Source organism: Pteronotus mesoamericanus, unplaced genomic scaffold (genome assembly GCF_021234165.1).
Source record: "Pteronotus mesoamericanus isolate MK-2021 breed Mesoamerican mustached bat unplaced genomic scaffold, CSHL_Meso_final contig_105, whole genome shotgun sequence".
Classification (NCBI taxonomy): domain Eukaryota; kingdom Metazoa; phylum Chordata; class Mammalia; order Chiroptera; family Mormoopidae; genus Pteronotus; species Pteronotus mesoamericanus.
Window position 1 is genome coordinate 19,413,334 of NW_026555006.1, and position 13,413 is coordinate 19,426,746.

The 13,413-nt window shown below is 32.8% G+C and overlaps 1 protein-coding gene across 1 annotated transcript in view; it reads right to left on the bottom strand.

Moving 5' to 3' along the window:
* Window positions 1-828: 828 nt before the first annotated feature.
* LOC129069486 (neuronal growth regulator 1-like) overlaps window positions 829-13,413 on the bottom strand; it is a 212,349-nt gene continuing 199,764 nt past the window's right edge. Inside the window, exon 4 of the mRNA XM_054572219.1 lies at window positions 829-6,193. Coding sequence (XP_054428194.1) covers window positions 6,069-6,193 — 125 coding nt within the window. The 3' untranslated portion in view covers window positions 829-6,068. The remainder of the gene's footprint in view (window positions 6,194-13,413) is intronic.

Genomic DNA, 13,413 nt, shown 5'->3' on the forward strand with positions numbered 1-13,413 from the left:
CTAAACCTATAAATATACCTGTTATTTGGATTGTTCTTTTATCTGGTCGTAACATCTTACTTTTCATTAATAAAATGTGTTCATTTTATATGTATATGAAAGTCACACCTTTCATTTTTTTAAACTAAAGAATTATGTCCATAAGATTTGTATTATATGTGTATTTTAACAACAAAATGTGAATGTATTTCTCAGTTTGTATGTATTGATTTCTAAAGTTAGAATCTTTCTGTTTTTCGACTGCCTTAGCACAAGCAGATATGCATATAATTTGTATTTTGACATAAATTGTCTTAAATATCACTCAAGATTAAAATCAATATTCTACTGTGAATTTAAAAAAACGTGTACATGTATTCTGATCCTCATTTCCCTAAGAATTTTGTTGATTGCAGATTACTGGCAGATAGTCTTAGTGGACTAACTGAAAGTTGATAGGCCTTTTTCAAAATGCAATGTTAGAAAAATACATATGATTATGACAAGATCCTCTATTTGGCGTGTTGGGTTTAACATTACAAGGGCTGTATGTCTGAAGGCAATTGCATTGTATGTTTCATACCCCCAAAAGTTTTAGATGACATGTATAACATGATTTGCCTTTAAATCACATACCCCCTGGAGACATTGGAAAATAAAGGGATGGCACTAAAGAATAAATATGTATCTATAATCAAAGTTACTTATATATAAATATAAATATGCTTATAGTTGTTTGTGAAGCTAGAGATGTAATTGCATCCTTTTTCTGTTTTAGGGAGGCTAATGGAAATAGAAACACATTGGGAATATTTTGTATTGCACAGTTGTCTCATATCTGCCACTCAGTGAAGTATAATCCTCAGCAAGTGACTTAAAATTTCCAAATCTCATTTCCATCATCAATATGTGGCAATAGTAGTAATGTTTTAATATACTGTGGAAGCCAAAGTAGCAATGTCTGCTAAAGTGCTTTGACATTGTAAAATGTAAGATAGAGATAGATGTGATTCTTCATCGGTAATTCTGGCTGCCACCTCTGCCTCTGTGGTAAAGTGTGTTTCTTAGATTAATGATGGGAGAGTTGTGTTAGCCTTAGTATGAGTGTGGGCAGAGCTTTTAGGGAGAGAACTGAAAAGTGTTCCTTCCTTCTTTCTCTCCAGGAAGACTGAAAATTATTTATTTGATTCATCTGTCAATTGATTCTCTTTCCACTAGAGATGTGAATTCCTAAATATTTTCAGTAAATTTGGAATTATTAGAAAAAGTGCATGTGAATGTGAAAGCACATACCTCTTGGGAAGTTCTTGGTTGGGGGGACGGGTACATTGACTGGTGCCTGGATCAAATTCCACTAACTTAAATGAATTATTCTTGGAAATTTTTCTCCTACAATTCATAAATTTCTCTCTGACAGACTAAAGCAAGTAATTATTTTCCAAATACCTGGGTGTTGTTTTGAAGTATCTGTGTTCTGACCTGCTGTGTTCAGAGAGAAAATACCTCTGCCTCACATGCTCACTTGTAGGGTCTGAGACTTCATGCTTCTGCTTCCATGCCAATGAATGAGTGCAGGATAAAAGTTACAAAGAGAGAAATAATTAGCCAGTGGGAAAATCAGAAGTTTATTAGCGTGTTTTCATTTTTATGGGAGGGAAGGGGTTTGGTAGGTATGGTTTCCTCAGAATAGCAATGATGCCCATATTTCAAAATAGCTTATTTCACCAAGTATGAATATTTTTCATGGCTTGCTGATTTGTTTATAGGCCACATTATTCCTTTTTATTTGGTTGACTATCACAGATGGACAGATTTGGAGTAGAGAGCTTCAATCATTCAATCATTTAATAATTTAAACCCACAAACTAAGAGCTCTCGGACATATGTTTTGCTTGGAAAACAAAGTTTTTAACAAAACTGTATGAATGCCTTGAGGTGGAGTATATGCTCTCTGTTTTATACCCAGCTATCTTATAAAATTATGCTGTCTGTATGAATCCTAGAAGCATTTGAGTTTTCAGATGCTTTGCCTGTAAAACCAGTAGGATTTTTTCATTGGTCTTTGTTGCTAACTCTGCTGCTTTCAGCAGGTAAAAGTTCTAAATAATTGAAATCTTTCCAGAAAACTTCTTCTTTAGGCTAGATGTAGTTTAGCTTGTCAACCTTTTGGAAATCAACAACAGAAAGGCTATACCATGGAGCCCTTTGATATGCTTTGGAGTACCTGAAAGATGGAAGTGTGGTACAGTAGGGGAAACAAGAAATAAAGAAGAGAATAGCAGAAATATCTTCAAACTATTACTTTTTCCTTTTTTCTCTTAAACCAAGTTTCAAAATAAATCAAATACATATTTTAATTGATAAACTGACTTTATATTCACCTATTGGAAACAGTACAACATATTTTACATCAGATTATGAAATATGGATGTTTTACTAAAAGACAGGAAGAGCTTTTTTCCAGTCTTTAAAGTAAATACATATTCAAAGGATCTTAAGGCATACCATTTATTCATATTCATATCTATTGAAATACTGTACATCCACATACTTCAATAAATAGTTAAAAACCTGACCTCTTTTTAAATCATTTCTGAATTCCAAAAAAAAACAATTTTTATTGAAAAGATTAAATAGGTAACTTTTGGCTGTGTCACAAAGCTAAGCACAATGGATAAATTAACAATTCAATAAGTCTGACCAATATAGAGGATTGGCTTTGATAAATTTCTCAGAGTTTTCTGAGTTAACACATTGGGCTATTTGTTTATATATATATATATTTTGTCCTGAATTATCTGGGTGATTTTCTCAGTTCTCCAGTCTACTTTCTAGATATAGTTTAAATGTTATGACAAAACATTAATTTTTCAGTTAAGTTTTAAACCCCCCAAAAGTAGCTTTTAATTTGATATTCGCTCTCTCAAATTTTTAGAGTCCCCCAAAATACACAATACTATAATTTGGGTAGTACTTTTCTTTATGTAATTGCTGCATAATAGGAACTTCATGGTGTAACAGGACTTATGTTTTGAATGGGATCACTGTAAAACATATACCACTTGCAGTTAAACCAAGAATGCAAACGAATTAAGTTAACTACCCTAATATTCTGGTTCTTCCTCCCTCCCTCCCATTCTTTTTTCTATCCTCTCGTCGTTCTTTCTTCCTTTTTCTGTCCCTCTCTCTAATTCTTCATCTCTCCCTCTCTCTCTTCCTTCTTCCTTTCTTTTTTCCCTATCTTTACCTCTTTCCTTTTCCTTTTTCTTTTCTTTCTACTCTCCTTTTTCAATTGCTTATTTTTCTTCCTTCTTTCTTTGAAAAAAAAAATTTAGGGGCAAGAAAAGGAATCCCACAAATGTAACTTGTGGAAATATAATGCTGAAATGAATAGCTAGAAAATTATTATACATTAAAAGATAAATCAGTTTCATAAAACTGCTATTCTGAAATTGTAACAATCTTGTACAGTCAGGACTGATAAAATGAAGTAATCAGACATTTCATATGTCCATAAATGTAAAATCATCTACTTGAACATTATATGCAATACATTCACACAAAAAAGCAAATACTTTAGCCTTATTTGAACAATATTGAACTCATAAATACTCATGATTTCACTCTGTCCAGGGGCCTAAGGACTAGGAATGCTGCTGTGATACAGAAAAACATAGTGAATACCTCCTCTATTTAAAAATGTCACTCAAGAACGTCTCTTCTAACATAAAGGCAAATACATATAGCTACTGAGCTATGACTGTACTTCTGTCACATTCTATGGTAATAACACCAGACTCCACAAATTCGGAATCATGACAACACTTTGAACTAATTATTTGGTTCATCCATAGTTTATATCTCGATTTACCTCACATTTACCCTACAAACCTTACAAAGAGGAGGTATTTTTAACTCTAGGAAAGTGGTCACTGTATAATATGCATTCTTGATCTGTTTCTTTCTCCCAGTCAATGGTACTGATGGTTAACTCTTTTGTGGTAGCACCACTATTTCTAGTAAGTAGATTATTATGGAGTGTGCCACTTTAAAGCTGCAATACAAAATAATATTTTCTAATTTACTCACAAATTCCACAAGGAATATTTTTAAAAATCAAGTCAATAATAATCAAAGTTAAAATGTCATATGTATTAAAAATATTTTTAATACATCAGTCAAAATAATGTAATAAATTATTACAGTGAGTAAATTTAATAGCATCATGCCATATTATTGCCATTTTGTGAAAACACTGTATTTTATGCCTCCTCATTTAGGGTTCATTTTTTTTAATTAAAATAGATTTAAAGTGTACTTTGGGATTAAATTTTATTAGAAAGAAATTGTAATTTTCAAGTTACAGTATCTCTTTCCAGGCAAAATATTAGATATCTTAAATATGTATAGTTTCTGTGAAATTTCTGGTATCTAGTTTTATTAGTAGATTTTGCAGAAGGGGGTTGATTATTTGTGGAAATCTCTCTAAGTATAATGAAGTTGGTAACTTTGTCAAAATTTTAAAATGACTTTCAACTCTATGCTTTTTCTTTAGTAAATAGTAAAACCATCAAACTATTCCTGTAATATAATGTTTCTTAAGATAACAGCATTTTTCTTCAAAAATGTGAAAAATGTAATTTTTTACTCTTTATGATAGAAATTTAATATTCATGATAATTTAATAGTTAATATATCTTAACATATTCTCATCACTGGTCTTGTTTTCATTTTATCATATCTTACATATACCATGCAAGAAGAAATAAAGCGTGGTAAATTTTTTTTTTGGCCTAACTTGTTTGAACTGACATGGCTATAGAGAAAGATTTTATTATATAATTAGATATTTCAGGGATTTATCTACTGCACACCAGCAAGAAATACTTGTTACAATGTATTTTGAAAAAAAATTATATGACATGCATTCCAAACTATTGTTGATGTGATGTTTTCAGATGGAAAATATGCAAACGCTCCTGTCCGCAGGAGCACCTTATCATACTAGCTTACCTGCCACAGAACCAAATTAATTTTCATTGCTTAGCAACTCATGTAACATTAGTTGATTGGACTTTTTTCTTTTCTGAAAAACTGTCTTAAAATGTTTGGCTTGAAATAGTGAAAGGAAAAGATGCTGGATTACTAGGCAATCTCTTTGCTGGACTGTGTTGTCATTTTAAAGGAAATTGTTCCCCAAAGTGAATCTTGCATTTAGCTTCAACTAAAGAAATCATATGGTAAATATACCTGTACTATGTTAGTTAAACTGTTTTTCATCACATAATTGAGTTATTGTGGGGCAAAATTCTCAAACCCCACTCACAATGAAGAGGATTTTACAGTTCTATAGCTACTTTGCTCTTTAGAGATAGGATACAGTTAACTTTATCTCTGTAGTTTATTTTTGCTTTCAATTGTAGAATTTGGCAATACATTTTTATTAGTTGAAGACGAAGAGGAAAATATGTCATGAAGGCACACCCATGCTGAACTTACAGGAAAGAGAAGCAGAGCTGCACAGCCAGTTATATTACAAGGCTCATTCCTGAAACCTGAATATCATGCGAGCAGAAAAATCTAGATATGTGTTTATTTTGAAGGAATGATCTGAAGGCAATATTATTTGCTTTTTTATCAAAAGAGAAAAATGCATCTTTGTAAATATGGATTGATTCGTATTGAAACAGGGAAATGAATGCTTGTATTGCAGCCTTAAAGAATCACATATTCACTGCAATATTCGTTTTTGTAAACTACAGCCTGCAACCTAGCAGACCATGACTGAATGCTTTTGAAAAGTTGTAGATTACAAACATGAAATCACAATTAATATCCTCTAAAAGTAATTTCAGAGCCTTCACATCTTAAAAAAAGGACAATGTGTACTGCTTCACAAGGTAATGTAGCTAATCAGAAAAAGAGTAGAATTAAAGTATTTACATAATGAGCAATTCTACAGAAGGCGATCATCCCCATGTAAGCACTGCTGATTATATCCCACGCTGCTTTTAACAAACTGTACCAGATTGGATCCAGCCATCAGCACTTTCAGAGAATTCTTAAAAGCCTTTTATGGGTCTTTAAATTTATTGTAGAATGGCGTTCTTCAGGTAGAATATGCTGGTGAAAGAGGACAGTGTCAACACAAGGTACCAGCAGGAGAAAAGAATGTCGGCGCTCCCGGTAATTCCATACTGGGCTGTACTTGGAGCTGAAAAGAAATGGAAAAGACTAAATCAAAATCTAATTTGTATCCTTCAGGATCTTAAGGATAATCAAAGGCAGCTGGGTATATTGGGGAAGGCACTGGCATTGGAGTCAAACAGATTTAGGTTCATATCTGGTTCTGTGGTATGACAATGTGCGGCCTATTTGACTAACATTTCTGAGCTTCACTTCTCTTAAGGGAAAAACAGAGATAACATAATCCACTTGGCAAGCCGCAGTGAGTATTAGAGATGAAGCACATACAACACATTGCACTGGGCGGAATACATGCTAAGTGCTTAATATATCACAGCTAACATTATTTCTCTTATACGCATTATACATATTTGTATCAGTGAACAGTATTCATCCATGCATATTTAAAAAAATATTTTTATTTAGATAAAATTGGTGTATGACATTATATAAATTTAAGATGTACAATGGTGTTGATTTCATACATTTATATATTGCAATATTATTACCACCACAGTGTTAAGTAGCACTTTTATTACATCATGTAATTATAATTTCTTTCCTGTGATGGGAATAATTAAAATCTAGTCTCTTAACAATTTTGAAGTTTATAATACAATATTATTGACTACTATGCTCTGCATTAAATATCCATGACTTATTTATCTACTAGTTCCAAGTTCGTACCCTTAAACAATAATTCCCAATTCCGCCAACCCCCAGCATCTGGTAAACATTCTATTCTATTTTTTAAAAGTTCAGCTTTTTTGGATTGAACATACAAGTGACATTATACATATATATGCATATATTTGTGAATCTTTTTTTATTGGACAAATATTGTGCTAAATGATATAAAACAAATAAAAGATCCTCTCTATGAACAATTTGTTTTGGAGGCAAGAAAAGGTATTCACAGAATATAATACAATCCTAGAAATATTAGAGTTGCATGGGTAAATTGCAGTGACAGAGAAAATTGTGTATTTAAATCTGCCTGGGCAAGGGAAGGATGATTTAACAGAGAGTTTTACTAAAGGAGACTGTCAATAGGGTAGAGGAAAGAACACTCAAAGGCATGAGGAGAGGAGAGAGCACAACATATATTCTAGGATCTAAAAGTAGATCAGTCTTGCTGGACGACAAAGGCTGAGGCCTGAAATAGTGGGAATTGAAACTGGGACTGTTGGCAGATAGAATGATCTTGCTTATTATAAAAAAGAGTTTAGCTCTTTGTAATAAAGGAGATTTTGAAGAATTTGGAGCTGATGAATTGTAAGATCACATTTACACATTAGACAGATCATAGTTTTATACATGAGAAACTCATGTGGTGCTTGGCTAATAGACATGTTGAATTTTAGCTGAGAAGTTTCACCTAGAGACTCACAAAGCTTGGAATATTGTGGGAATCTACTCAATGAATTCCATTTAATTTCACAAGAGGATAGTTGCCTCTTTGAATGTGAATTATACTGTTCCATAAATTGAATGTCACAGACATGCTCAGTCTTGCCTGAGACTTATTCTCATTTACTGTAATTATTACAGTAACAATAAAAAACCTCATTGACATACTTTTAACTACTTTTTCTTAATGAAACCTGAATTTCAATCACTGTTTTCTAATATAAAATAAATAATGTAAAATAAAAATGTATTATTTCACCCCCAAATCCATAACTCAAATCCTGGAGCAGTTTTAGTCACTGAATTTGAATTACCAGCAAGTAGTTTTTAATGGAACTTTCATCACTGACTATATATATATCCATGTTACAAGAAGAATAAATTTCTTCGTTTACACTTCTAAGAAATCAGAGGGTGATGAAAGATGCATTGGCCCCTTCCAGTGGGAAATTTTCTTAATAGTACAATTGTTGGTTCTAGGTGAATGAGATTCAAGGGTTGAGACTACTACTCTCTAGTAAACACAGAGCAAAATCAACTATTTAATGCTTCTATTTGCATCAAAATGAGTCCTAAAGAATGAAAAGATTGGCAAGAAGATAAGTCTATATCGTAGAACAGACAGCTTTTCAAATTTTGATATATAAAAAGTCTAATACAAGACCACAAAACTCAAATTATTTTCTTTGTTGAAGACCTAGGAAAATGTATTTTTAAAAATATAAATAAATATTTAATTGGTTTGTTGACTTCTCAATGACAGTTATTTCAGAGTTATTTCTGCTATTGTTTTAAAAGAATCTTGAGTGCAATAAAACTAGTACAATAGTAAAGGGCTAATAATAAGCAAAGCATATATAATGATTTCATAAATAAGAAATAAATCTTAAAAGCCAAGCACACAGAGAAAAGATAAAATTTTATTATCTTGACTAATTAAATATTATATTAAGTGGGTAGAGTATAAAGGACTCTCAAAACCCCATGTCTATTCTTTAAAATGCATTTTGGTGGCAAACTTTCCTAAATCTCCTCCAACACGCTGAGCAGATTACCCTAGTGTGTCATTAGGCCATCATTATTTATTCCTTTTTTTTTACAACTATAATACTGCATTGCAAATATTTCTATACATATTTATTTACCAGGTTGTAAACTCTCCTGGTTCATATATTATTTACGTTGGTGTTTCCAGACACAAAGCCTGGTAAAGTCTGGTAGATACTAGTAGAAGACCTAGTAGATGCTTAAGAAATGTCTACTGAACAATATAAGTAAATAAATAAATAGATCAGAATTAAAAGGGGTACTCTTCTTTTGTAAAAAGAATTTCTTCTGAAGCAAGCCACTTGCCTAATGGCTAGAGAATCAATACACCTTTTTCATTCATTCAGCAAATATGTACTGAACTAGGTATCAGACACTGTACTAACTACTGTGAATAAAATAGCTAATGTGATAAATATGGTCCTTTTGTTACTTAATTCCATATATGGCCATATATATTCCTTTTTATTATCCCTCATATACCTTAAATGCCTTCTTTTTTTCCTGTGTACTTTTATCTTCTACTCAGCTTCTTATTGTCTTAGACAACAAAGGTATATCAATAATATATTTAAAAACTAAATATTACTCTGCAATTAACAGTATATATATTTGTCCATTGATGTCTCAAATTAATGTACTTTCTAGTTTTGTGAATGCAATATTTCCATTATTCCTAAAATAAAGTAGGAGCCTGTTGCTGCATTGTTAGAATGTAACTACTCTAAGAAATAGATTGTAGAACAGCTATTGACAATTAGTAGGCCAAAAAAAACAAAAAGTAAATGTAGTCAAGAAAACATGAGATCAAATATCTAATACTAAATTGCATCATGATTCATGCTCTTTTTTGAGTATATATTGAACTTTTTTTATGTGCTGGGGATTGAACAGATAAAGATAAAACTCCACTCTTAGGAAAGTTTCATTCCTGTTGAATATATAAATAAAAAGGCAAATATAGAACATTAGAATATATACAGTGAACAAACATGAGAGGGCTCTCCAAAAAGTCATGGTAGGTAAGTAGTCCAAGCAGCAGATACAAATATTATTATTAATTATTATTTTACAAGATGCAATGATATACACGTTTTAGTACATATATATCTCACTTTTCTAAATGGTGGCATTTTGGTCCACTGGCTTGGGGTATCCTATTACTATATACCCTTAGTCTCATTGACGGATATATATTTATTTATTTTGTCGTGACTTGTTAACTCAGTGAGTTAGAGAACAAGCCTAATTGTACTAAAGAGTCTCAGTACTATTTGGACTAATTAGATTTGCTTGGCATGTTAAATGTTAATCAGCTTTATAAGAAATTATAGAAACTCTTAAGAAATTACAGAAAATGTTAGCTATTAGTAATTAGCTATTGGAAATTAGCTTTAAGACTCAGTTCAAGTAGCCTCTCTTTTAAAAGAGAAAACTCTTTATAAAACCCCACTTGCCAAATTAATTTGGCATCATATTTGATATCTAATTTACATATCTACCACATCATATTTACATATTAATTTTTCCTCATTAGATCAAGAATGTCTACAAGCCAAGATTTATTATATGTATCTTTATTATTGATATAGAAAGTAGTCTGGTATTTAGGAAATGTTCAATAACATTTGATGAATGATAAGTTTTATATCCAATTCCTGTACTGTCACCATAAACACATAAGGGGACACAGTGTCTTGAGTACTTCTCTCAGAAGAATAATGTCTTTCACCATTCATAGTTTACCTTCTAAGACCTATACAGAGTCAGAATCCTTTCCTTCATCATTTGAGCAAGAAGATAGATCACAAAGCACCCTATATAAGGGAAGAAAGAGCATGCATCAAATTTTGTAGCATCATTCTCTTGCAGCAAAACTTGGGGAATGTAGATGAACCCATGGCCGAAGAATTCTGAATTTCATAGGAGACATTCAGCAGTGCCTTTGGGACGTCAGATCTTTTATATGTTCTCTGCCATGTTTTTAGTTGCCTGTGAATATCATACTGCTTTTCATCTGAAGTAAAATTTGGAGGAATAGGACATGTGAGGGTTTCAGATTCATTTTGAGTGATATGGGAAGAGATAGGAGAATTTTCAGCAGAGGAGGTTAGCTGATATTTAAAAATGATTGTGTATTCTGTGATCAATAGGTTGTATTAGCAGAAGCAAGAGTAGAACCGTATGCTATCCTAAAACTTCAGGGTCTCCACTGACTATTGAGAGAAGCTAAGGTTCTCAAGCTAATCATTCAGAATCTTTGCTATGTGGCTCTAGTCAACTTATCCAAACTCATTTTGTTACTCCTTGTCATTTGCACATTCTATATCCTTAAGCCTAAATGATCTTTCTTCCTATTTTCCTTCCCCACACACCAAAATTTTAGTGATCCTTAAAGATCTAACATACCACTTCCTCTGTGAGGCACCACCTAATCTCCTTAATAAGAAGTGCTATTTTCCTGCTTATTCCTGATTTCAGAAATAGTTCTTTCTGAACTTATAATAAGTTATATATGTAAATCTTTCTACTTGACTGGTTTATAAGCATATGGAAGTTATGGAACATTTCTCCTTAAAATGTGTGCATCTGTAGCTTATATAATTGTGTTCAACAGATGTGTATGGAATTAAATATAAAAACTATTCTTAAATATGCATTTGTCTAATTCAAGACAACTTTGATAAAATACCTCATTTCAGTAGTTGTTCCTATGATTTTTACTCTTAAGGCAAAACAAAGTATATGAAAGGGAAACTGTTCTTTTTCTTTCTTACAACCTATCAAATTGTCTTTGGTTCTGAGGAGAAGAATGAAGAAAAGAGAATTTTAAATTGTGCAGGAAAGGAGAAAGAAAAAGAAAGACAAAGGAGCCAGAAAACAAAACACTGAAGATTTAAAGCAGGGAGAGAGAGAGAGAGAAGGTGGAAGAGAGGGGGAGAAAGAGAGAGAGAGAGAGAGAGAGAATAGAGAATATCTGGTTTTTAAGCAATGTGCTAGATGCTTTCATGGTCACCATTTTAAGAAAAAGAAGAGAAAGAAGGAATGAAATAGAGTATGTCAGGGAAGCTACTTTAAGACAAACAACAGAATAGGCTGTTTTTTATTCTTCCTACTGTCTTAGTAAAGCTAAAGGCATTCTAGTTTTTAAATACCATGTACATAATATATGGACCATAGATTGAGATGACATTAGTTCAAAGTCCAACTCCACCTCTTTCAAATTGGACTAGATAGGAAGGCACATTTCCTGACTGTGCTTACTTCAGTATCTTCATCTGCAAATGCAGGTTGGTAGGGTCTCAGAAGTTATGAATATTAAAGGTATTGATACATTTAAAGGACTTAGTACAGCACCTAACACAGAATAAACCCTCCTCATTGGCTCATTCATTTAGCAAATTAAATGTGTGCTATGTGTTCAGCAGTCTCTGAGCAAAATAGAAATGGCCCCTATCCCACTTTCTCTTTAGCTTAAGATCTTTTTTCATGGAGCAAGCACATTTGACCTCATTCACAATCTATACTTGGTTAAGAAATTAATCTTTCTCTGGTTGTACAAAGCTGTGTTATCTTCCAAAAATACTTATTCTCTTCATTATCCGGGCTTCTTTTATTTAATGCTATTTACTGATACAAAATTGTCCAGTCTTCTGGTTTCCAGGCTCCTTGAAGGCAGGGAGTGTGACCTCTTCCTTTTTTCCTTTCCCCTCCCTTTTCCAACGGAGAACAATGTGGTGCGTGGCCTGTAGCGAGTGGTTTCATGGCTGATCGAGCGCCAAGCCTGGTTTTGGCAGGGCTCCCAGGCCTGGAGCAGAAGCACCTGGGCTAGGTGTGGAGTCCAGTCCTTTGGGATTTCTCCCAGTTGTCAACAGGAAGATCCAATCTGGGCTTTAACACATATCTTACATCTTGTCTAATTATGATTATCACTCCCAATTACTTACAGCTGCTGCATATTATTTTCAGTGTTGGCAGTTTGCCCTTGTATTGCTCCAGTTTTTATTTTTAGGCAAAAGCAAATGTAACTGTGAAATATTTAGTTTTGGTATAATACCAATTACTTGCCTAGGCAATTTCCTTAAATTACTCAAGCTTTAACTAAAGTAGCTTTGAGTCATAGTTTTAAGATTCTTGTTGCAGTCTTAGGTAGAGTTTTTTAAGTGACATTAACTCTACTTCCATAATAAAAAAACTGGACTCAACTTATATTTTACTGAGGAAGCTTATGTCTTAATGGAAAGTGAATGATTTACACCTAAATTAGATTTGATCATATAAAAGAAAGTGACTAATGTGGATTCAAAATAGAATGCATGTAAGTTTACTCAGAAATTATGTACCATTGATTCAATTAAAAACAGTGTAACTCTGTTTCATTACATATTATGGAGAAAGTTTGCTTAAAAGATGTTTTAGCTTTCTCTATAGCAGTATCTACGCTTTAAAACCATCAGTACGTGGAGGAGCTATCCAGAAGCTCAGATCATGCCCAGATTTTTGGTATCACTTAATTCTGCTTGAACGCTGGGTGGAGATTAGGGGAGTTAGAGCACTAGAATGGTATATTTATAACTGGATGTACAATTCTTAATGATGGTGCCTGGAAGAATCACACAAGTCTCAGAATAGATGACATCATTTCATTATTCATTTTTGTATTATTTCTTGGGCAATCAGATGGTCCAGGCCCTAAAAGAGGGATGTGTTGTGTTAAAAACACAGCACAGACCAACCATGTTTTCTCATGTACATTTCATGTGTGGGGCACAGTGTCTTCCAAGGGAAGGG